General features: G+C 33.9%; 6 protein-coding genes and 1 non-coding gene across 11 annotated transcripts; 3 read left to right on the top strand and 4 right to left on the bottom strand.

The window, feature by feature from the left end:
* Positions 1 to 1,357: 1,357 nt before the first annotated feature.
* Positions 1,358 to 4,136, top strand: AT2G14910 (MAR-binding filament-like protein). Of its 2 annotated transcripts, NM_127055.4 has the most exons (5): positions 1,358 to 1,946; positions 2,444 to 2,708; positions 2,835 to 2,942; positions 3,040 to 3,284; positions 3,463 to 4,136. In NM_127055.4, exons 1-5 carry the CDS (start codon positions 1,510 to 1,512, stop codon positions 3,566 to 3,568), a joined length of 1,161 nt encoding a protein of 386 aa, NP_179097.1. In that variant the 5' UTR covers positions 1,358 to 1,509; the 3' UTR covers positions 3,569 to 4,136. The 2 variants fall into 2 exon arrangements, with proteins under 2 accessions (NP_179097.1, NP_973464.1); NM_201735.1 differs by having other exon boundaries at positions 1,373 to 1,946; positions 3,040 to 4,049.
* Positions 4,137 to 5,172: 1,036 nt separating this feature from the next.
* AT2G14900 (Gibberellin-regulated family protein) lies at positions 5,173 to 6,394 on the bottom strand. The gene is made up of 2 exons (NM_127054.5): positions 6,237 to 6,394; positions 5,173 to 5,729 (listed from the first exon to the last, which is right to left on the bottom strand). The coding sequence occupies exons 1-2, from the start codon at positions 6,313 to 6,315 to the stop codon at positions 5,482 to 5,484; spliced, it is 327 nt and encodes a 108-aa protein (NP_179096.1). The 5' UTR covers positions 6,316 to 6,394; the 3' UTR covers positions 5,173 to 5,481.
* A 2,981-nt stretch (positions 6,395 to 9,375) lies between these two features.
* Positions 9,376 to 11,120, bottom strand: AGP9 (arabinogalactan protein 9). 2 transcript variants are annotated; one of them, NM_127053.5, is made up of 2 exons: positions 10,337 to 11,120; positions 9,376 to 9,835 (listed from the first exon to the last, which is right to left on the bottom strand). In NM_127053.5, the coding sequence occupies exons 1-2, from the start codon at positions 10,844 to 10,846 to the stop codon at positions 9,770 to 9,772; spliced, it is 576 nt and encodes a 191-aa protein (NP_179095.1). In that variant the 5' UTR covers positions 10,847 to 11,120; the 3' UTR covers positions 9,376 to 9,769. The 2 variants fall into 2 exon arrangements, with proteins under 2 accessions (NP_179095.1, NP_973463.1); NM_201734.1 differs by having other exon boundaries at positions 9,543 to 10,904.
* Positions 11,121 to 15,524: 4,404 nt separating this feature from the next.
* Positions 15,525 to 17,215, top strand: AT2G14880 (SWIB/MDM2 domain superfamily protein). Of its 3 annotated transcripts, none has more exons than NM_127052.3 (2): positions 15,525 to 15,992; positions 16,723 to 17,215. In NM_127052.3, the coding sequence occupies exons 1-2, from the start codon at positions 15,684 to 15,686 to the stop codon at positions 16,837 to 16,839; spliced, it is 426 nt and encodes a 141-aa protein (NP_565366.1). In that variant the 5' UTR covers positions 15,525 to 15,683; the 3' UTR covers positions 16,840 to 17,215. The 3 variants fall into 3 exon arrangements, with proteins under 3 accessions (NP_565366.1, NP_001324273.1, NP_001324272.1); NM_001335442.1 differs by having other exon boundaries at positions 15,525 to 16,146; NM_001335441.1 differs by having other exon boundaries at positions 15,525 to 16,173.
* A 267-nt stretch (positions 17,216 to 17,482) lies between these two features.
* AT2G14878 lies at positions 17,483 to 18,358 on the bottom strand. Its single transcript, NR_143748.1, has one exon. It is a non-coding gene; the product is annotated as an other RNA (non-coding RNA).
* A 689-nt stretch (positions 18,359 to 19,047) lies between these two features.
* Positions 19,048 to 19,353, bottom strand: AT2G14870 (RNA-binding (RRM/RBD/RNP motifs) family protein; the record flags this gene model as incomplete). Its single annotated transcript, NM_127051.1, has 1 exon — positions 19,048 to 19,353. One exon carries the CDS (start codon positions 19,351 to 19,353, stop codon positions 19,048 to 19,050), a length of 306 nt encoding a protein of 101 aa, NP_179093.1.
* A 1,503-nt stretch (positions 19,354 to 20,856) lies between these two features.
* AT2G14860 (Peroxisomal membrane 22 kDa (Mpv17/PMP22) family protein) lies at positions 20,857 to 22,944 on the top strand. Its single transcript, NM_127050.3, has 4 exons — positions 20,857 to 21,276; positions 21,668 to 21,896; positions 22,351 to 22,475; positions 22,616 to 22,944. Exons 1-4 carry the CDS (start codon positions 20,962 to 20,964, stop codon positions 22,703 to 22,705), a joined length of 759 nt encoding a protein of 252 aa, NP_179092.1. The 5' UTR covers positions 20,857 to 20,961; the 3' UTR covers positions 22,706 to 22,944.
* Positions 22,945 to 22,954: the final 10 nt, after the last annotated feature.

Genomic DNA, 22,954 nt, shown 5'->3' with positions numbered 1-22,954 from the left:
TAATTGATTCTCATATAGTTTTAAGAATATATATATATATATATATATATATATATACTTGTTTTGTAAAATTAAACAAAATTTTGAACAAATACGTTTTATTTATATAAATAATTAATAATAGATAGAAGACTTAATTCTTTTTTTTACGGAGTTAAAAACAATTATTAAAGCCATGTTAGTATTATTTTTTTCCGTCTAAAGTCATGTTAGTATTTGTAACAAAATTGAATAGTTTCGTTGATGGAATCAATTTGCCCACTGAATGCGAACACGAAAGTTACTTAGGTCCTGTTTGTTTCTCCATCCAAATGGATCATCTAGATGGAAATGAAAAATGATGTTTGTTTTTGACAATTTAACATACCATTTGTATGAATCACTTGGATAATCAATCTAAATGACTTTATAAGTTTAGGCAAATTTTTAAAACTCATTTAAATGGACTTGGTTGAACCATTTGGCCGGAGATAGTTTAGTCAAAAAGAATAAATGACAAATATAACATTTGTAATAATAATATTTTTTTATAAATTTTTTATTTAATATTTTTTTAAATGACATATTGCACCAAAAAAATAAAAATTGGGAAATCACGGACTATTATTTTACGTCAAAATTATATTCATTTTCCCGCCAAAACCGCAAAAATCATATTTTTCCGCCAACACCATAAAATCATGTTTTCCTCCAAAACCGCCAAATCATTTTTTTCCTCCAAAACCGCAAAATCATATTTTTCCGTTAAAACCGTAAAATCATGTTTCCCGCCAAAATCGTAAAATCATGTTTTCCCGCCAAAAACCGTAAAATCATTTTTTCCCGCCAAAACTGCAAAATCATGTTTTCTCGCCAAAACTGCAAATTCATGTTTTCTCGCTAAAAATCGCAAAATCATGTTTTCCTGCCAAAAACCGTAAAATCATGTTTTTCCGCCAAAACTTCAAAATCATGTTTTTTTGCCAAAATCGTACTATCATATTTTCCTATTCAAACGCATCATTTAAATTAAATATCAAATGATGAAACAAACACTACAAATATCATTCAAATGCATCATTCAAATTAATCATTTATATGATTAATTTGAATGAAAATGCTAAATGATGAAACAAACATGGCCTTAAATTTTTTAAAGTTGCAAATTGATCATTTCGATTGTTTTTTTTTGTAAGAGTTAAAATCTTAAAAGTTTAAAGCCGAAGTGGTTGCTATCCAGTTTTGTTAAAAAAAAATTAATTTCATGCACAAAGGATTGACCACTGAACCGGACATGGAATTACAAAACCGGGCTCGTACCGACCACAATAACCGGTCACCACTAATAAGCCGTGTTCGTTGACGATGTTGTTGTATTCATCGTTTTTGTCACGTTCCGGATTGTTTTGTGGCTGACGATAAAACAGAGCACAAAAGAAGAAAAATCTAGGGTTTGTTTGAGACTAAGAGGAAGAGAAAGAAGAAGAAGAGAAAATTCGTACAATTCCGCCATTAAAGCTTCAACCTTTAATGGCGACAACGACTCTTTCTTCCTTCTCTCTTTCTCTTCCTCAACTTCTCCATAAACCCACAAAGCCTCTTCCTTTCCTCTTCCTTCTTCCTCGATTCAATCGGAGATTTCGAAGTCTCACTATCACTTCTTCTTCTACAACTTCTTCAAACAATTTCAGTAGTAATTGTGGCGATGATGGCTTCTCTCTTGACGATTTCACTCTCCATTCTGATTCTCGATCACCTAAAAAATGTGTCCTTTCTGATCTTATACAAGAGATTGAGCCATTAGATGTGAGTTTGATTCAGAAGGATGTTCCAGTTACTACTTTGGATGCAATGAAAAGAACAATCTCAGGCATGTTGGGTCTTCTTCCATCTGATAGGTTTCAGGTTCATATTGAGTCACTTTGGGAACCTTTGTCTAAGCTTTTGGTATCTTCAATGATGACTGGGTATGCTCTCTCATCAATACTTATTCATTAGGATACCTTCTCTTTGAACACTGTGATGTTGAACTAGCTTAGTTTTAGCCTTTAGGTATAGTGGAAACTGGAAGCTTGAATTACATAGAGTTGGTGGATTATGATAGTTGGGAGATTTATCAAAGAGGGTTTTGATAATCCGTGTTGAAACTTGAAATTTATGATCATTTGAATGAAACATACTGAATTATGATTCTCATGAAAGTCAATTCGTTTTGTGGGGCTGAATCTAAGCTTTTAATTCAACTGTCCTGAAGCTTATATCAAAGAATGGTCTCTGTAGAATCAAATTGTGTATCTGCTATTATGATATCACATAGTTGGCTTAGTTCACTAGTCAGCTGTTGTAATTATACTCCTCTTCATTTGGTGTCGATAGGTTCTTTTCTACTAAATTAGCTTTTAGTACTTAATAGTAGTATGTCTTCTGGATTAGTGCATCTTTCTGATGTTTTGGTACCCTACAGGTATACATTGAGGAATGCTGAATATCGGCTTTTTCTTGAAAAAAACCTTGATATGAGTGGTGGAGGCTTGGACAGCCACGCTTCGGAAAACACTGAATATGATATGGAAGGGACGTTTCCTGATGAAGATCATGTTTCATCCAAAAGGGATAGCAGAACTCAGAACCTTTCTGAAACGATTGATGAAGAAGGTTTGGGCAGAGTATCCTCTGAAGCTCAAGAATATATCTTACGTTTGCAGTCACAATTGTCTTCTGTGAAAAAGGTGCAGTTTCTAATGTAATTGTTTATTCTGGCTAGGAACATCTCTTGTTTGGTTTTGTGGATAGGTTAATGAGTTCTTACTGCTGTAATCCATATTTTCCATTGACATGATGTCGCTGCATTATAGGAATTACAAGAAATGAGACGAAAGAACGCTGCCCTACAAATGCAACAATTTGTTGGCGAAGAGAAGAATGATTTGTTGGACTATTTACGATCTTTGCAACCTGAGAAGGTTTGTGTAAAAATCGCTGAAGACATATTCGAGCTTGTGGGATATTTTTGCTTATCTTTCCGTTTCTCTCTGACCATCTAAATTATATTCTTAACAGGTAGCTGAGTTGTCAGAACCTGCGGCTCCTGAGGTGAAAGAGACTATTCATTCTGTTGTTCACGGTCTTTTGGCAACTCTATCACCGAAGATGCACTCTAAGTTTCCAGCATCAGAAGTTCCACCTACTGAAACGGTGAAAGCAAAAAGTGATGAAGATTGTGCTGAACTTGTAGAGAACACTTCGTTGCAGTTTCAGCCTCTTATCTCACTGACTCGAGACTACCTTGCTCGTCTTCTCTTCTGGTTAGAAGAACTGCCTAGCTCTACCTCTCTTTCTCTTGCTTGCTAGGATTTAGATGGATATCGTATATTTACGTATAAACTACAAACACAAATAGATCCTCTCAAAAGAAACTTTAGTGTTTCTTTGGTTGTATTACCAAAGACATCTTATACCACAGTGTCTGCTTTCTATTGCTAGGTGCATGCTATTGGGACATTATCTCAGAGGTTTGGAATATCGAATGGAACTGATGGAGGTCCTGTCTTTGACATGCGATGCCAATGGGTCTGAGAACGTCGCTTGAAGCTATCTTTATACATCTCAACATTGTCTTACATGCGTATCAGCGGCCTTGACACTCTTAAACCAACAAAGTGGGCAAGTGACTAGGAGACAGGCCAGCCTTTGAGCTTTAGCTCTTGCACATATATGCAGCTTTGTGCTGGCCTGAAAATTCATGGGCGAGGTAAAGTGTAACATAAGAAATCACTTCTACTAAAATTATTTTTCGTTGCATTATCGTGTGATGGATCTGCAAAGCAATAAAGCTAAGTGTAATTGTATTCAGGAATATACTCGTTTGGTCATTAAGTATAGTTTGTCCTACAATTATTGGCTCAGAAATAGCAATCTCGAGCGGGTTCGTTTGGCCTGGCCCGTCCCTTTTAGGCTTGGCTCAAGAGTTTACCTTAGTCAAGCCTTAGTTTTATTTTTCGCCAGTTTACGCTTGTTGGATACCGTAAACAAAATCCAACACTTCCGTTATTCGATAAACAAGCAATTTTAAAACAAGAATGTATGCCTTCTTAAAAGTGTATCAATTTGAACAACTTCTCAGTCACTGTCGAGGAGCTTTTAAAGTTTTGTTTAGGGTTCATCAATATTCTCTTCTCTTATTCTCACTTGCAGCACAAGGGTTTTCTTCGATCAGCATATATTTGTCGCTTCTTCGGTTTCTATAGAATTTTCACCATCACATCGGCACATTGCAACCGGAACATATGAAACTCCCTTGTATAGAGATTAGAGAGATAGGTGATCTTTTTCGAAGTGTGGATGCTATAACTAAGTGTTATGCTTGTAAGTTGTAGACTTGTAGTGATCAAGCAACAATCTCTTCTTCTTAAGACCTTCAGCTTCTCCCACTACTCAACTTACGAGTGGGTCGGGTTTTGTGCCAAAAATTGTTCAAATTTCTGTTAGATGAGTTCAACTGTTCAAGTAAGTTTTTGCTACAAAAAAAGGTTAAACATTAAATTTTACCTTCCCAAATATATACATAATTTTTTGTCAACCGATTTATTAAAGAGAGCTCAATTGAGTCATTCTTGTGGAATGTTGTTTACATAGGTGATATGATGCAGTTCGGTACGAATTTTTCGATAAAGAATCCGCTTTTACATTTGCACTGCAAGAAACTAATAATAAAGAAAAAGCCAAGAATTCTTCCCATCGCTTTGAAAATCCGTCAAATATGCTGAAAAAGTCGGCCAATCGGTTGGGAAAAACACCATATTCACCAGGTCTGAACAGTCTATGAGAAAAGCAACATTTTGATTGTCGACACCAAATATGCCGAAAAAGTCCCATATATATTTTTATTAAATGAATTCTGATAAAGAGTTACCTATCCTAAATTATTTATAGAATTTGGTTCTTTCCTATGCCCAAACAAAATAGCGTAAATAGAAAACGCAGACAATGAAGTAGTTGAAGCACGTGATGAACCTAACACGTTAGTCAGTCTTTTTAAAATCTCTTAAAAGTTGTCTCAACTCCATCATAATTATTTTACCAAACACGTTCTTCTCCTCTCTATCTTCTAGTCCTCATAACCATCTCATTCATTGGTACAATACAAATTTGGATGATTAAATATTTAGAAGAAAAAATTCGATTCAATTGTTTATATCGGTTGAGCCAATCTAATTATACAATATATTTATTTATTATGTTTGATGAAATATTATTTATATTCAAGTTTCTTACAAAAACTGAGGACTTATATATTATATCATTCATTAACATTATCGATTTCCACATAATTTTAGCACTTTTCAATATTTAAAAACTTACTTCAAAAAGACCAAGACAAATTCGTAAAAATAGAAATGAAAAAAAAAAAATCATAAACAAAAGATCCATTTATAGTTTTATATTAGTTTACTGGATCTCTCTTATTCATTTATTTAAATTTTTGGTTGGAAAGAAATAGAATCAAGGACATTTAGGAGTGCCTTTGCTACTGAGCTTGTCACGATAGCAAGCACATTCATGCTTATTCCCATAAGTGCCTGAAGGAACACACTGACAGTCTTTGCAACATATCCCACAATACTTCAAACACCGATCTTTCATCCCCGCTTCTTTGCATCTCCCTTCACATTTCTGTCCACACCATTTCTCTAACGCCGGTCCATCTTTGCTCTGCGGTGCCGGAGCTACCGCGCCACTACCAAAAGCATCTAGAAGATCCACAAGATCCTTAATAAAAGTATCGTATATAAATGATCGTACATAGTTAAAAAATTTACTTCACTATAATTCTTTCTAATACAACAAATATCTCCTCACTTCTCAATGTAAAAGGATCTAGAAGATACACTAATGATCTTGTGGATCTTCTAGATCCTTCTACACTACCATCGCAAGAAATTATTCATTCCAAACTTGTGTAGATACCCTTAAAGATTTTGCGTCTAAAGCCATGTAGATGAAGTTCACTTTATTTTAGTGAGATTTTCGGAATTTAACAAATAAGTCCAACTAATTCATGATTGTTTTGATCATAATAATGAATTTTGTATTACTCGTTTGCATGTTATGTTGTTCTAGTTAATATTTGTAATATTTTTCTTATGGAAACGAAAGCATAAAGAAACAATTGTGACCTAAACCAATCATAACATAACTAACTTTATGAAGAAAAAAAAAATAGAGAGAAGAAGATTCTTGAAGAGATTAGAACCAACCTGATATAGTAGCCGAAGCAAGAGATGAACTGATTAGAAGAAGAGAGGCTAACACTAAGATGGAGACTATTATTTTCATGTTTTCTTTGGCTTTCTTTAGTCCCCGAATAATAGACCTTCTTGTGGTCTCTTTATTCTCCTTTTATAGGCCAATCTACCAACTTCTTTAGTATTTAATAGAACTGCAGTATTATTCCTTCCATTATGTTTTATCAACTTGTTCAGTCATTGTTATTTTGTATTTGTCTTAGAATTCGATACCAAATTTCAGAGTAATCCTTACAATTTGTAAAAAGTAACATAAGATTATAAGAACTTTACATTTAGAATTCATGAAAAAATAACAATAATGATGTGAATCAAAACATACTTTAATCCGCCACAATCTACATATTTACTTTACACAACCACATTTTTTTTTCTTTGACATCTTTAGATCGATACGGTCTAATCCATAACCAATTCTTACTACGCGAGGAAACACAACTTAGTAGAGTCAAACTCCAATGAAAAAAACGAAGTCAAATATATTTAACCACTTGACTAAAAGCACATCTCCACTCAACCATTGTTAGTTATATGTTTAAAAATAAATATGTAAGTAATCTATATAACGAAGTAGAATTTCTCCTTTATATGTTCTTTTTTTTTTCTTTATATGTTTTTTTTTAAATGAAGAAAAAGAGGGAACCAGGCTGGTGACAGTCATAGAGAAAGAAAAACAGACGAATATGGGGAACGAGATGGTCTCCTTGAGGCCTAATTCAACGCGGTTTCTACTTCTAGCACATGACTCTTTTGTTCTCTCATTCTAGGACTCATTTATTTGTTTGTTTGTTCTATTTCCAAATGGCCCATTTTTCAACATCCCTCCAGGTAAGATCAGATGTTTTAGAGTATTTTCCATAGTTTGCACAACTACGACTCTACGAAGTTCATCAAGATGTAATTTGGGAAAATCATTTAAAATGTCCAAGGTGGTAACTTAATATAATCTTGATCGGCCTTAATAACAGAGCCGGCCATAATTCCAAGGCTTGGCCTTGCGGCCTTAAAATAGATATATCCTTTTGCCATCTTAAAATTAGATACAAGTCTAGTTATAAAAGACTGCAACATTGTTTATGTAGTAACATTGTTCGATTTCTCTAATTTTGTAATGGATAGTTGGATATTAATACATAAGATATATTTCTTCCAAAAACATTGAACTTGTTGTGAGCTTTGATTAAGAATTCACTGGCTACTCTAAAGTTCATTTTTCTTTGAGTAGTTTAGTTCAATTTAGACATCCATGGACAATTGTAAACTAAATCCTATTTAATGAGTTTGATTTGATTTAGTTAACTTGTCCAAATTGATTTTAACCAAGCTAAAACCATTTATATATATATATATATATATATATATATATATAATCTAAAGTGGATTTCATTGAGTTTCTATATCGTAGAAACTTGGATTTCAAAGTGATAGAATCCTACGTTATATATAATCTTTTTTTTTCGTCGAACTCCATTTCTATTAAGTAATCGGAAAGAAACTCTCTTCTAAAGAGAACCATTTAGGAACCGACGTGCTTACATGAAAAAAGACTATTATGAGCTTGTGCCTTTTTTGCAAGACTATCGGTCCGCACATTAAAACGGCTGGAAAGAAAAGTAATACTAAAAGAAAGAAAAAAAACAAAGAAGGGAACCAAATGTCGCCATCTCAGCTAAAAAATTTGGCCACTTCTAAGGTCTTTCAAAAAGAGATATAAGATCGGCACAGTCGGAAGCAAATGAGCAACTCTCGTAATATCTATCGAGATCATACATTCTATTGCCCAGGACGACAAGGAATCAACTTCAACATTCCATTGCCCTTATCCTCTTTCTCGTTCTCACTTTTTACCATCCAAAGAAAAGAGACAGCTTCGGGGCCACGGATGATGAGAGTGAGACACTAATGCACATTCATTTTTCAGTTATAGGCTTGTAGCTAAAACATTGCTGTCTTCAACTATTTTGAAACAAATTTCTTTTTTTTTGGTAGGGATTTTCAAACAAAATTAATATTTATATCTTTCTTTCTTCATAATCAAATATAAATGATATATACTACATCAATTAACACAAAGAATTTTTTACTACATCAATTAAAGTGATATACTAGTCAGGCCCATTGGATGGTTCATTATGATATCAATAAGAATTTAGTACCTTGTCAAGTTTATGCATGCCGATATTGCAATAATATTTAGGGGGTGTATGTATATTAACCCTTGAATCAAATATTTGGAAGAATTGATATTTATTAAGTTGTAAGATGATTTTTGTTGAATTAGGAAAGTTGTTATATCATTAAAATTCTCTAACAATCTCACTAGAAACCCATGAGATTTGGATTTTGGTATTCCTAACTAAGAAAATCCACTAAAACATCTATCTTCACACGTTAAGCTTTTTCTCTTTTTATGTGGTATGTTTTGTTTTAAAATAAATTAATTTGATAGTAGTTAATAATTGCTTTGAGTATAGTATTTGTGTGACTTGGATTTTTTTTCTTTTAATTCGCTTCTAATTCCAGTCAATATCACTTATGTAAAAAGCCAAAATGTATTAATCCTTAACAGAAATTAAAGGTTTTTAAAATAATGTATATCAATGATAAAAATTTGTTACGTATTTATGTTGTACATTACAAGGACATGTATTTTACTAGTTTTAACAAGCTTTAAAACAAACTCATGGCATGTCAGAGTATCTAGGAATGTTCTTTTTAAAGTCTATTTGTAGTGAATTGTTGAAAGTGAATTTGTCCAAAATAAGGGAATTTCATATCAATAATCCTAAACTCATACATCTTTGTGCTATCATATTCTTCCTTCTCTATTCTGCCATGCTCTGTTTCTCTTTCTCACATTCGCAATCATTTCTATTGTTCAACATTTGGTTTGGTTGGTCGGTACATGCAAACTTCTCAACTTTTTCCAAACACAAAATGTTGTAGTGTTTTGACTTGCAGATATAGAGTCCTTAAACGAATCTCAGTTTCTGGTTTTGAACCAACTAATATCCTGGCTAATATTTCACTCTCAAAGGATACAATAATTGTTTACTTATTTCTTCATAAAACCTAAGAGCCACATATATAGAGCTTAACAAGAAAAATGTCCATTTGTTAATTTTTGACTGCTTTATGTTAGAATTTTCTTCTACTTCTACGTGTTATTGGCATCTAGATTAGTATGTTATTATTGCATATGAAACCGCCAGTTATGGTTTGGCCAGACAAAAGAAGATGAGACAAAAGAAAGAAATAAGGCATGGAGAAAAGGAATGTAGTACACTAATAATCAAATGGAATGAGAAATGAAGCCACAAAAGTATCTGCAATCAAAATATCCTGCTATCTCCATCTCAAGCTCTCAATAGTATCCTCTCCGAAAGATAATAAATCCCAAAAGAATTCAGTCCCAAGCAATACAGTGGAACAAACAAAGACGACATAAAAATAAATGCAAGTAACACAGTCACAAAAGATTCCACTTAGATCATAAACCAGACGAGAACAGATCCAAATACTAAGCTCGAAACCATCTTGCTAGCTCCATTCTGCAAAACAAAAGGTTTCCAATCAGCATTTCAATAGCCAAGGGACTTCACAGTTCAATTACTTAATCCGGGGTTACATTTGAAAAGATCCTAAAATTTAGGGGTGGAAAGTTAAATAATTTGGACAGCAGATCTTAGAGAATCCGTCCATCACGCTTTGGACTGTTTTTTTATTACTAAACTAAACTAGATCTACTTTGGTCCGAAAGAATATTGCCACGCGGCAGTATTAAATTATTCACGTGCAGACTGACAAAGTCACGTGACTACAGCACTCACGCGCTCACGGCTAGGATTCGAAGATCTCGAGGCAGACAAGCCAAAATCATCAAATCACGATACGGTTGCACGTTAGCAAAGACTAGCATTTTCTTGCTAAATTGCGCTAATTATGTTTTTCACTTTTTTCTAAATCATACCGTTTTAGATCTATTCAAGTTCAGACAAAACATCTCAGATCTGAAACACATTGTACAAGATCTAGAAGAAAAGGTTACTAACCTGGTCGTTCACATCAGTGGGGCTAGGAGCAGGAGAGATAGAATCGGTGCTAGGTCCAGGAGCGTCGCTTGATGGAAGAGGTGGGCTAGATGACGGAGATGGAGATGGAGAATCTGGCTTCGTGGTCGGTGCTGGAGCTGGAACTTGAGCAGGAGGGGAAGCTAGAGGAGCTGGGGGAGGAGTAGCGACGGGAGGAGGAGTTGCTGGTGGAGGAGAAGCAACGGGAGGAGGAGGAGAAGCGACTGGAGGAGGAGTAGCTGGTGGAGGAGAAGCAGGAGGAGGAGAAGAGACTGGTGGTGGTGGATTTGCTGGAGGAGGAGCAGTGGTGACTGGAGGAGGAGATGTTGTGACTGGTGGTGGTGCTGAGACAGGAGGAGGAGTTGCTGCTGGTGGAGGAGTTGTTGGAGTTGGTGGAGCTGGTGTAGCGGTTGGTGGTGAAGTCGGAGCTTGACCAGTAACGCCGGCGATGAGGACGATACAGATCACAGCAATAGCGAAAGATCGAGCCATTTTTGCTTTTGCTTTTTCTCTCTGTTAGTGAGAATGAGAGAGTTGAGTGAGGAAATGTAAAAGGAGGAAAATGAAGGATTTATTTAAATAGGAAAAAGTGAGCATTATTATCAAAACGCGGATACATGGCGTCGTATTGAAGTTGGTTTTAGTAAGTGTGTATAATAATAATAACCCATGATGCCATGTGAGAAGTTGGCGGTGCTAGATCTGTTGACACGTTGGCGAGTCTTCATTTTATCAAAATTATGATGGGATGTGGGATGTGTATGAGTTGTATTAATCAATATAAACTATAAAGCTTTTAAGTTACTCTAATTCCAAACATGTAATAACAAAAGATTTTGAAATGAATGTAACTATTTACTTTTTGTTACCTTTATTTGTTTATAGTTTTCTTAGTGTCTTCTTTTGTTTTCAAATAAGTTTACGTATCCGTTTTTTATATCATATCAAATATCTAGATTTCAACGGATATTCGAACATTATAATCTATTGTAACACTAGAATTTGTCTGTTTCATCATAATTTACCACTAAATACACAACTATGGAAAAAACAAAACAAACCTTCAAAGTCAATAGAGGGAGGGAGAAAGGTTTATCAAAGTTGTTGAATAAAAAGAAAGAAAATTTGGAGTAAGAATGTGTAAAAGATAAGATAAGATTGCCTTACAAACAAAGTTACAAAGCTTTTTCCTTATTTGAAAACAACGATTTAGGAAAAAAAAAAACAAAAAAAAAAGTTTGTTGTTCCTTATGAAATGAGTAAAGGAGAGCGAGTGATGGAGTGATTTGGGTGATAGCATGTCGAATGTGGGGTATGGTGGGCGTTATGTGTTTTACGATGGATGCTTTTGAACAGATCGAATAATATTAATTTCAATTATTTGATAAGTTTTGGATTCTTACTTTGTTAGTGCTATTATTGTTCATGTGCCACAGGGCAATATTACTGGCATTTCATCATATATATATAGCTGTAAAATCAACCAAATGTATAGCCGTTGTTTACTCTCATTCTTCAAAAAGCTTGCCGCCATTTTTTCGCGCATTTGTTGTTCGTTGCGATTTTTTTCTATCAAATTCTTTATAAAGATTTTTAATTTTAACGTTTTATAAAAGTTTTTAATTTCAACGGAAAAAAAGATAAGAAGTTTTGATCAGCGTACAACAAAATGAATAAGAAATTTCAATCACTGAATGCAACGTTAATTGTACTCATTATTAGTCTCTAGATGATGTGAGATCCGAGATATATGCATTTTTAGGTATGAATGAGATGATGGATGAATTTGGTTTATGCCTAATGATTTGGAAAGGACTCCATTCGAGAGGTACACTGATGCTTTAGCCCGTGTTACCGGTCCGATGATACCGGTCCGATGATAGTGTCACAGAGGACGACAACAGAGTTGGAACTCCTGCTTTAATGTCTAGACACAATCATCACTACAACAGATTTGGAGCAGGTGAACTGTGGCCAATAGTTTGATTCTCGTATTTTTCATTTTGTTCTCTTGAATGTTATATATGCTCAGCAATAATAGAAAATTTTGAGCTTTTAATTGTTTTCATTTGAAGTAATTGATTAATAATTTTAAAAAAAAAATAAAAAAAAATAGGTGGCTATCCTCAAATTTGGAAGTATTTAAAAGTGTAGCAAATGATTTTTTTTTGGCAAAGAGAAGAAAAAGGTTGACAAACGTGTATTTGGTGAGTGTATAAACAAAAATCTTAACTATTTGGTGAGTGAATACAACTATTATTAAAACAAAACATCGCCGCTAAGGTTTTCTTTTTGGAGGAATTGAAGTTAGATCCACGTTGTTATGGCAGAAAAAGATGGTGATCGTGGAAGAGAAGAAGGCTGGAGGATGGAGATGATTGTACATTGTTAAGTTTTCTGACGGACCGATGGTTAACTTTTTGTGCAAAAATGATTGTATGCCGTGATGGTTCAGAGGGTAGTGGTGATGATTCTATCGGTTGTGGTGATGTTTATGATATAATAATTTATTTAATATGATAATATTCATTTATTACATAATAATTGAATTTATGAAAAAAGATTATCAGTTATGTGATGTATAACCGAAAACATGGTCATATATGCCAAATAAACTAAAGGATATTCAGCTTCTCGACGTATATAGATTGTATGACCACATAAATGAAGTATATAGCGTCATGTAGATAATATTATAAACCGAGAATCTCAAGTTCACCAGTCAACTAGTTCTAGTTAACCGACATTGACCAGCGAAAATATTCAGAAATAATTTTTAGTTTATTTTTAATATTAAAAAATAGATAATTTTATTTGGTATTATATAATCAAAAACACATTCTATATCTAATATAAATATATTTTGTATATATATATATTTAATGCATGAATCTGATAATAGTTAGTTTTTTTCAATTTCAAATCTAAATTAAGAGTAATTTTTTTAAGATATGAACTATTCATAATATTAATTGTTAGTGTTTTTAGAATTTAATTATTTAATTGATAAATTTTTTTAATTAATAGGTAATTGGTTTTATATTATCAATTAAAAATATTAACTTCTTATTTGATTAAATATTTTATAAAATTTCAATTTTGAATTTAAAAAATTACTATGCAAAATTTAGACTAAAAAGTTATTTAATCAAATTTTTTGCATATTATTGTTTTAATGAAACTCTTTTTCAAAAAATAAAAAGAAACTCTTATAGTCATATGTATTGGGTTTGATTCTAATGATTTATCTCCTAATGAAATAAGAATTTAATATTCTTTTAATTGATAACAAAAATGATTCCTTTATTCAATTTTTTTTTTACATTCTTAGTTTAGTTTTGAAATTGAAAAACTAACTAGTATAAGAATCAATGCATTACTTATGAATGCAAAAATATTTATATTAGATATATATTGTGTTCAGTTATTATGCAATACCAAAAAAACTAAAGTTTTTTAATAATAATAAAAAATAATTTTGAATATTTTGTTGGTCAACGCTGGAGTTAGTCGACCGGTTAATCTGAAATGCTATATTTATGATGTTGACCACATAACGCTATATACTTTCTATATGTGGCCATGCAATCTATATACATCAAGAAGCTGAATATTCTTTAATTTACTTGACATGTGTAGTCATGTGTTGCGTTATACTTCAAGTATCTAACAATCTTTTTTCTTTAATTTTTTTTGATAAATTAAATTTATTATATTACTATACTAGTTAACATATTAATCAAATAGTTATCTGCCACACAAATATTATACCTTATATAACTCGTTATTTTGTTCTTCATATGATATGATAAATGAGTTAACTCGATAAATATAAATTTAGCACATAAATTATAAACTTATTGATATATACTTTGTTATCATGATAACCCGATAGATAATCATCTAACTCACAATATGTTTTTACTCTTGTATTTAATAACCAATATATCCAGAATCAGATTAAAACGTCGATATCTATTTGTTTCTATTGCTAAACAATTTGTGATTTGTGAAAGTATGTATTTTTCCAACTTATACAAATTGTTGAGAGAGAACTAATTATACAAAAAATAGATATGTTCTTATGTTTAAGTTTTTTGGGTATTAAGATTATTATAACCCATTTTTTGGAGACATTATGTCTAATAGCACATACAAGTAAAGTAATGACTCCAAAAGCTTAGTCAAGATGTTGGTAACTATAATAGCACATATATATGTTTTGAAAAAGATCTTATAGCCATAAAAATTTGTATATTCACTATTATTGCCATTTTGAATTAAAAATGAAAGAAAAAACAGAAAATATTAAATTAAAGAAAACCTATTTTTTTTTTTTTTTTTTCGTTTGGTTAGCGACAACAGTTGAGGGCAAAAAAAACCTCCGACTATAATTTTTCTGAGGAAAACATAGTTTCTGACGAGGCTAACAATTTCAGTGATGTTTATCGAATAGCATTTCATCTACTTCCACGGTTGAGGAGTTTGATCAGGCAAGGTCTCGGATTTTAGAAGATTAGTTGTCGTAATTTTCTAGGTATTTTCAATAAGAATATCGGTTTTATCTTTTACTATGTGATATTGATAGTTGGTTTGATGGTCGAGATGTTCAGGCCGGCCGCTGCTATATCTTTGGATATTCTATTGTTCACTAGGGTTTACATAGGTTCAATCATTTAGTTTTCTTGATCATTCAAGATTGATGTTATCTAGTTTTGATCTGTTGCTTCTCGTCTCTATATTTTATATATGATCGAAATCTGCTTCTATGGTGTATTGGTGTGGTTCTATGGTTTAGCTTGGAACTCTAAGTAGTTTTTCTTGCCAGGTTATGAAGCATAGTTTAAAAAGTTGTACTACGCTTATAAAGTTTGGCTTCTTAAGAGAAGGATTTGTATGATTGTTGGCCAAAGACATCTTCGATACATTCTATCAATTTTTTAAAAAAATTCTGATTTCTTTAGTTAGTTTGATATGTCTCCATTTTATCGATTTTATTTTAAATTTTTTGAAGTTTTCACTTCTAATTTTATATTTTCAGTTCTTTTTGACCGTCAATTATTTTTTTTATCATAAAGTTTTAGATTCTAAAAATATTTATATTTTTAACCCGCATAAATTTTGTATTTAACCAAAAATTTCCCTAAGGTTTTCTTTTAACAATTTGTCCATTAGAAAAAATAAAAGACAATAAATAGTGTTTCTCCTCGATGAAGACAAAACTCCAATACTAAGAATAAAAAAAATAAAAACCAAAAAGCAAAAGGGATAACACAAAACCCCTTTCACCTTCCCAATTCCACCACCACACAGACAAAGCACACCGAAAATGGCGGTTTCTTCTGGAACATTCTCCACTTTCCTCTGCATCAAAACGACATCTTTCCGCAACCCATCAACTCCTCTGTCCTCTCTCCGGTTCGCCTCTCACCCGGCGGCTAAACTACGCTTGGTTCGAGCGGTAACATCTGCGACGGAATCTTCAGAGCCAACCGCAACCAATAAGAGAGTGCCACGCGGTATCATGAAACCTAGACCAGTTTCACCAGAGATGCAAGACATCGTCGAACTTCCTGAAATCGCTCGCACACAAGCTCTTAAGCGTATTTGGGCTTACATCAAAGAACATGACCTTCAGGTAACTTAACAACCAAGAATCTCTCTCAGAAACACTCTGGTTTTGGTTTCTCTTATGGTTTTGTTTCGCTTTCTTCAATCCGGTGGTTTGATATTTTAGGGTTTCTGTAGGAAAATTGAACGGTCTGGATTCAAGAAGACAGAAATTGAATTAGGTTGTCTTCTTGTTAGTTATGTAACTTGTAAGTTTTCTTTAGATTAGGAAGCTGAAAATATTTTGGTGACTAATTGCTTCATATGATTTTGGGGGTAGTTGTTTATAACGTTTTGTATAAGCAAATTTGATTCTTTGATTGCGTCTCGTTTACTTGCTTGGCTATGTGTATCCTTAGAGATAACTAATAATCTTCTCTGGGCTATGTTCTTGAACCTTGTTGCCTAGTTTGACCAAAATCCTAATATGTTCTGTCATTGGCTTTGTATCTCTGATGTTTTGATCTCTGCTTCTTGGTATTGTTGCTGTTTGGTTCAGGTTCTCTAAGTATGAAATGGAACTTTTTTCAGCTCTTGAAATTCTAGTTCTATAGTGTTTAAATGTGGATGCTGTTTCTCTGCAAGATTTATAGTCTATAGCAACCAAGTAGCCAAAACTTTACTCTAGTAGAAAGCTCTGTATTATTCTCATTGACATGTCTTGAGGTTTCAAAGTTTAAAGAACCAATTTAGCTACGGTACTTCAAGATGTTTTACTTGCATCAAAGTTTTACTAAATGACTAATTTTGTTCTTTAGGACCCACAAAACAAGAGAGAAATACTGTGTGATGAGAAGCTGAAGAAGATATTCGAAGGAAGAGATCGGGTTGGGTTCCTAGAGATTGCAAAGCTCATCGGTCCTCACTTCCTCTGATGGATTGTTTCCGCGGAACTTTATTTGGATGATTGTCTATGTTTTGTTGTTGACCTGTTATGGCCATGAAAAGAGAAGGGTATTTGAAGTTGAGGAAGACTTAGATTAGTAAATTAGGTTTTTTTTTGGTTGCTTCAATTCAATGGATGTTATGTAGTCGTTGCTTCCTAATGTTGTTTGCGTTTTCGTTTCGATTTCAGATTCTATTTTTCTTGTTTGACTAACGGTAAACGGCTTTTGACAACATGTTTTTCCGTTTATTTAGTTTTCGAAATTCACACATGTTAGTTACGTTTTATAATCATGTACATACTCCGTTGAGAAGAGATTGAGGTAAGGTTTGGAAGACATATCTACTAGGCTCAGGGATTTGTGGTATGATACTAATGACGTATATACTTAGAAACGGTTGACAAAAGAGCGAGAAAATTTACATTTTTCACTTCACTCGCTATATTACGAACTCATATTACCTCTGGATAGATTGAATCTCGTTTTGTCTAGAAAATTAACCATTTTACCATTTACAAATATCAAATAATTTAGTATTAATTTGGGTTTAGCCTATAGATATGTGAAACTAGGAATCAAAATATCTAAATATGGGTTTTAGGTTCGGCCCATTGAAACTTGTCTGTCTCTCCTTCTCATCTGTAAAGTAGAAGGCTTTTTTTGTTTTTAGTCGGCCAAATTCCATTAAAACGGAAGCCCAATGGGCAGTACAAAGAAGTGAAAATTACATAAGCCCATTCTCCAACATATACATCCTTGATTAGGTTAACAACTGCTTAATCTTAAACTAAATAAAGTAAAAGATTAAGAAAATAAGGAGCCACCACGTGTAACACCACGTGTAACACCACGTGTTAACACATAAGAAGGAGAAGGAGAAGCAGTCGGCGCCGGGCAAATCTGCGAGTTGACTCAGCACCTCCGTTGGCTTCAAGCAACCACCACCGTACTCCTTCTACAGTTTTCGTCTTGCAGATCTGATGAACAATCACCGGTTCCGTCTGAAAGAAGCTCAAAGAAGACTTGAAGAAATCTTTATCCCTTAACCCAATCTCCTAAATTGGAAGCTCCGCCTGAGACCAAAAGAAAGTCCTCGACTACAACAGAGTCATATGAAGCGGCGAAGATGTTACTCCGATCAAAGAGAGGAGGCAAGCCGACGGTAGGAGGAAGAGATCCAGAGATCGCAAGAGGATAATGGATTGAAAGCCTTGTAGAAAGAGGAAACAAAAAAAACTTGATCCAATCTTAAGTAACCAAATTGGATCTTATTAGATCCGGATTAACCGGAGATTGGTCCGACGAAGCGGAAAAACAACAATCTGACTGCAGTCGGAAAACTTCTATATTACAGAACAAAAGCGGCGGCGATAATTCCGGTGAACCGGAAATCTCCCTCTCTCTCTAAAGGATAGAGGTGTGTTAAGAGAGAGAAGCCCTTGGTCTGGTAAAAAGTGTGTTTTTCAACGTGAACTAACGACAAATACCGATTTATACGTAAACAAGTAATTTAAAAGAAAACTACATGAACTATTAATATAGTGTTTAACTACAAGTCAATGTTAAAAGATGTCAGTCAACGCTAGTGATTGTTGACTCAGTTGATACATATATATTGAAGTAGCATATTCTTCAACTAAAATGACATCGGTTTGCTATTTTGAAATCAATTTCTTTATTTTTTAAATGTAAAAATGGTATTCGAACTGGAAACCCGTTGTAAAACTATAAAGATGTTGTGTTTTCGGATTTAAATTCGTATAACCTTTAAGATGGATATGTTGTGTCTTCGGATTTAATTGTTGTGTCCTTGGATTTCAACTAATGTCTTAATGTTATATTGTGTCTTCTTTCTCTCGATCACAGTCTCTGTTTTTCAATTTCTTGTTTGTGTTTCGAATGAAAAAAATTGAAGAAGAAGAAGAAAACAAAATTCCTAGGTTTATTGATTTTCTCCTATGTTTTATTAATATATAAAAAATATGAGAGTTGCAGTTTTATTGGAAATATGGTTGTTGTTCAATGGTAACGAACAAAAGCAACGGGTCTCTGGTTCGAATATATATTTTCACAATTTTTTTTAAAATAAATTCAAAATAGCAAAACAAGGTCGTTTTAGTTGAAGAATATGCCTCGTTGATACTCACGGGTCAGCTGAGTCATCAGTAGTTAGCGTTGACTAACAGATGTTTCAAGTCAAACTTCTTGCTCATCTTCGCATGTTGGTAATAGTGCACGATAAGGTACCGGTTCGCTATGTTGAAGCCAGAGATGGTCGACAGCTTTCTTAGCATCGTAGATATCCTCGTATACGACGAAAGCCGTACCTTTTGTGCCCTTTTCACAACCGATTCGAACCTGACGAATCGTACTGTACCTTCCGAAAAGATCGTACGTATCTTCGCTTGTTATGCTAAAGGGAAGGTTACAAATGTAGAGTAGGCGAGTCACCTCCGGTGGGAGCCTGGGGTTTTGTTTATCCTTTCCCGTGCGAGGAGGCATTGTGGTACCTTCTCTTCTTCCTTTAGCCGGAGAGAAAAAAAACTTCTCATGGAAAAAAGAAAATTTTAGTGTGATTTCGATAGACGCACGTGAGAATTTTTTTATAGGGAAAAAAAGGAAAAAGATATTAAACCGTCATTAATTGATCATAGGCAAAGGAGAAATTATTGACGGTGTTGTGTAAATCATTAAACCCAACTACCCAAAGGAACCTACCGAACCTATAATTTGTAACTAGTTTGATGGCACTGCTAATTGAGGAATGGACATTTTAACCAAACCGAACCGAACCAAACAGAACCGACCCAAACCAAATCCAATCTTAGACTCAAACTATTCAGTTATGTTTCTTCTCACTCAACTGAAATGGTTCGGTTTGGTTTGTTTTAAACCAAACCGAACCAATAACCTTATATGTTTATTTAATTAATTAATTAGTAATATTGTATATTAGTACATATGTAATTATTTGTAGTTTAATTTTTTTTTTGGTTTATTTGAAGGGTGAATTAGGTGAAAAACCATTCTAAATAAAGTTATTAAATATCTAACACTATAATATGCATAATTCATTGAATAGCACATGTGAGGTGTAAAAATACAACACACTCCTTCCTACTCGTAAGTCCGTTGTCTTCTATGCTCGTGAGGATAATTCAATATCTTATTGTTGTCTTCACTACCGAACGATTCTCCACCAATTCACAATCTAAGAAATTGCACATTAAATGATGAAAAGATGGGAAAAAAAAAAATTGGTGAAGAATCGTTCGGTAGTGAAGGCAACAATAAGATAAAATCGTTTGGGTCCTTCGATCTCTCTGAAGCAGATCTACAATCAGTATTAATACTAAGGCTAGGGTTTGGTTAAGAAGAAGAAATAGTGGCCATAACAAAATAAATATGAAGGAATCATGAGATATATAGAAAAAAGAAGGAGATGAGAGACTATAGAAAACACAGAAGATACATGAAAAGTATGTTTGATGTTTACATAAAGGGTACAATAGTCCAAATTACAGAATATACAAAGAATATTACATACATTTTGTTTTTGGTTAGTTACCTAATTAAAGTTTTTTTAATGTTATGTACAAATTTCCCTTATTTGAATTATTCAACTTAAATTTTGCAACTTGAACTTGTTGCTTAACTTAACTATGATCAAATTCAACGTTCAAACAATAATGAACGAAATAGTTTTGTTTCGTTATATTGATTCGTCTTTCAGAACCGAATTAAAATCAAACGAACTAAAAACAAACCAAACCGAACATAGATTGACCCAAACCCAAACCAAACCATACTAACTTCAACTACTTTCGGTTGAGTTTGGTTAGAATTTTACAAAACCCAAAAAACCGAACGGAACCAAACTCAAACCGAATCCGAAGTTAAACCTAAATGCCCACCCCAACTAATTCCATAAAGTGGTTGAGTTTTTTGGCCATTTATACCGGATATTTTGGGTAACTCGGTATATGTACGGTTTAGCTAAACCGACTGAAACTACTTAAATTGGAAAAATCTATCAATTTTTTGCAGTCATCATCAAAGCTTTCTGATACCTGAACAACAACAACAACCCCTAAAATCTCGGAAGCCATAATGAGCAGAGCATTGTTCAGGAACGTAGCCGTCGACACCGCTCGGCTCATACGGCGGAACGCGGCGGCGTCAACAGACCAATATGGTAAGACCGGAGTTGCTCAATCGAGACCTTATTTCCGGTCACGTCAGCTTCTCGAAAGAGCAAAAGAAACAGGAGTCTCACCTTCTCCTTCTTTGGGTTTCTCTTCTTCTTCATCTCCGTCGAGGATTGGGTTCGTTGGATGGTATCTTGGTATGGTTAAATCACACCCAGTTGTGACCAAAAGTGTCACTTCCTCTCTTATTTACATTGCCGCCGACTTGTCTTCTCAGGTACTAACTTAGCAATTGGCTTTTACTGGAAAAAGGAGTTTCCTTTTCCAATTATGGTAGCTAAAAATTACGTCTTTTTGTGAAATTTGTACTCTTTAGCTATGAGATTCACAAATATAAAATGGCTTAAGTTTTGTTTGGGAGATGTTTCTAGGTCTTTGATACTAATATCAAACAGTAGGAGAAGTAAAGTTTGGTTTTTTATTGGAGGAATGAGACTTCTTGAAATGGTGATTTAATTAGCTCTGTGCAATGTGAATTTTGAGGAGTTCTATTAGCTACGGTTACGTTTCCTTGTAGTGTGTTGGTTTTTTGGAGCTTTCTACAGTGTGAGTACTTGCTCTTAAGAGCTGACGTTGGTTGGTTCATTTTGTTTTTGATCTTTGTATAGACGATTGCGAAAACTTCTTCTGAGTCTTATGACTTGGTGAGAACAGCAAGGATGGGAGGATATGGTTTATTTGTCTTGGGTCCAACACTTCACTACTGGTTCAATTTCATGTCAAGACTCTTTCCTAAACAAGATTTGATCACAACGTTTAAGAAAATGGCTATGGGACAGACGATCTACGGGCCTATTATGACTGTTATTTTCTTCTCATTGAATGCATCCCTACAAGGTAAAGCTCCTTGTATATATCTAAGAACAGGATTGTGTTAGGATAGGAAGAAACAGACTAACCCGTTTAACATATCTTTTCGTTCTTCTATTGTCTCAATTCAGTTGAAAATTCTTCACAAAATTGTGATATCGTCCAACTCTGAAGTTTATCTATTGTGAACTGTTGCTTGCCATTACAGTTTTACTCAACTCTTAATCAGTTTTGCTCGTGGCTAGTATGTGTCAATGGTGAGAATGATAAGTGGTGATTGATTGGTTATTTAGATAAGAAGAAACCCGCAATCTCGAATTAACAAAACTGAGAGAATGTAGTTTCTGCTCTTAGTTTTACTCTGAATTACATAGGTTTTATAACAAGTCGCCTCTCTGCTTCTTGAATTCATTTCTTGATGTCAGATTTGTTTGATCTTGGACATGTTCTAAGCTATTCTGCTTTTCCGATATTTGTTCAGGGGAACGCGGTTCAGTTATACTTGCCAGATTGAAAAGGGACTTACTCCCCGCGCTCTTTAACGGTGTCATGTATTGGCCTCTATGTGATTTTATCACATTCAGATTCTTCCCTGTTCATTTACAGGTAATCCTTTTGACTCGCCATTCTTGTGTTCAAGACACAAAACAAAAAAGACAATCCTTTTACGTTCTCCATTACTTTTTGTGTTCTTGCTGCTTATCTCAGGATGCACTCACTCTGCTCTTGCTTTTATTTCCATGCAGCCTCTTGTAAGCAACTCATTTTCGTATGTATGGACTATCTACATGACTTACATGGCAAACCGTGAAAAACCAGTCGCAATTTCAACCTGAAACACTCACATATCTTCTACATCGACTCGGGCAATGCCTCCCTTAGTGCTCAGTTATCGCCACATCAAACTGCAATGAGCATTCTTCAAAATTATTCTGTACTGTCTGTAGAATTAGGTTGTTACAATGTAAGAGCTTGGAAGAACTTCTCATGTCAGACATGTATATCACGAAGTAATGAAGTTTTGTTTCCTCTTATTTGTCTAAGTTATGTTCTGCTTCACTGAAATGTAAGAGGAAAGAGTCTAT

The sequence above is a fragment of the Arabidopsis thaliana genome, chromosome 2 (genome assembly GCF_000001735.4).
Source record: "Arabidopsis thaliana chromosome 2, partial sequence".
In the NCBI taxonomy this organism is placed as follows: domain Eukaryota; kingdom Viridiplantae; phylum Streptophyta; class Magnoliopsida; order Brassicales; family Brassicaceae; genus Arabidopsis; species Arabidopsis thaliana.
The sequence above is the reverse complement of the archived record's forward strand: the minus strand, read 5'-3'. Positions and strand labels throughout refer to the sequence as shown.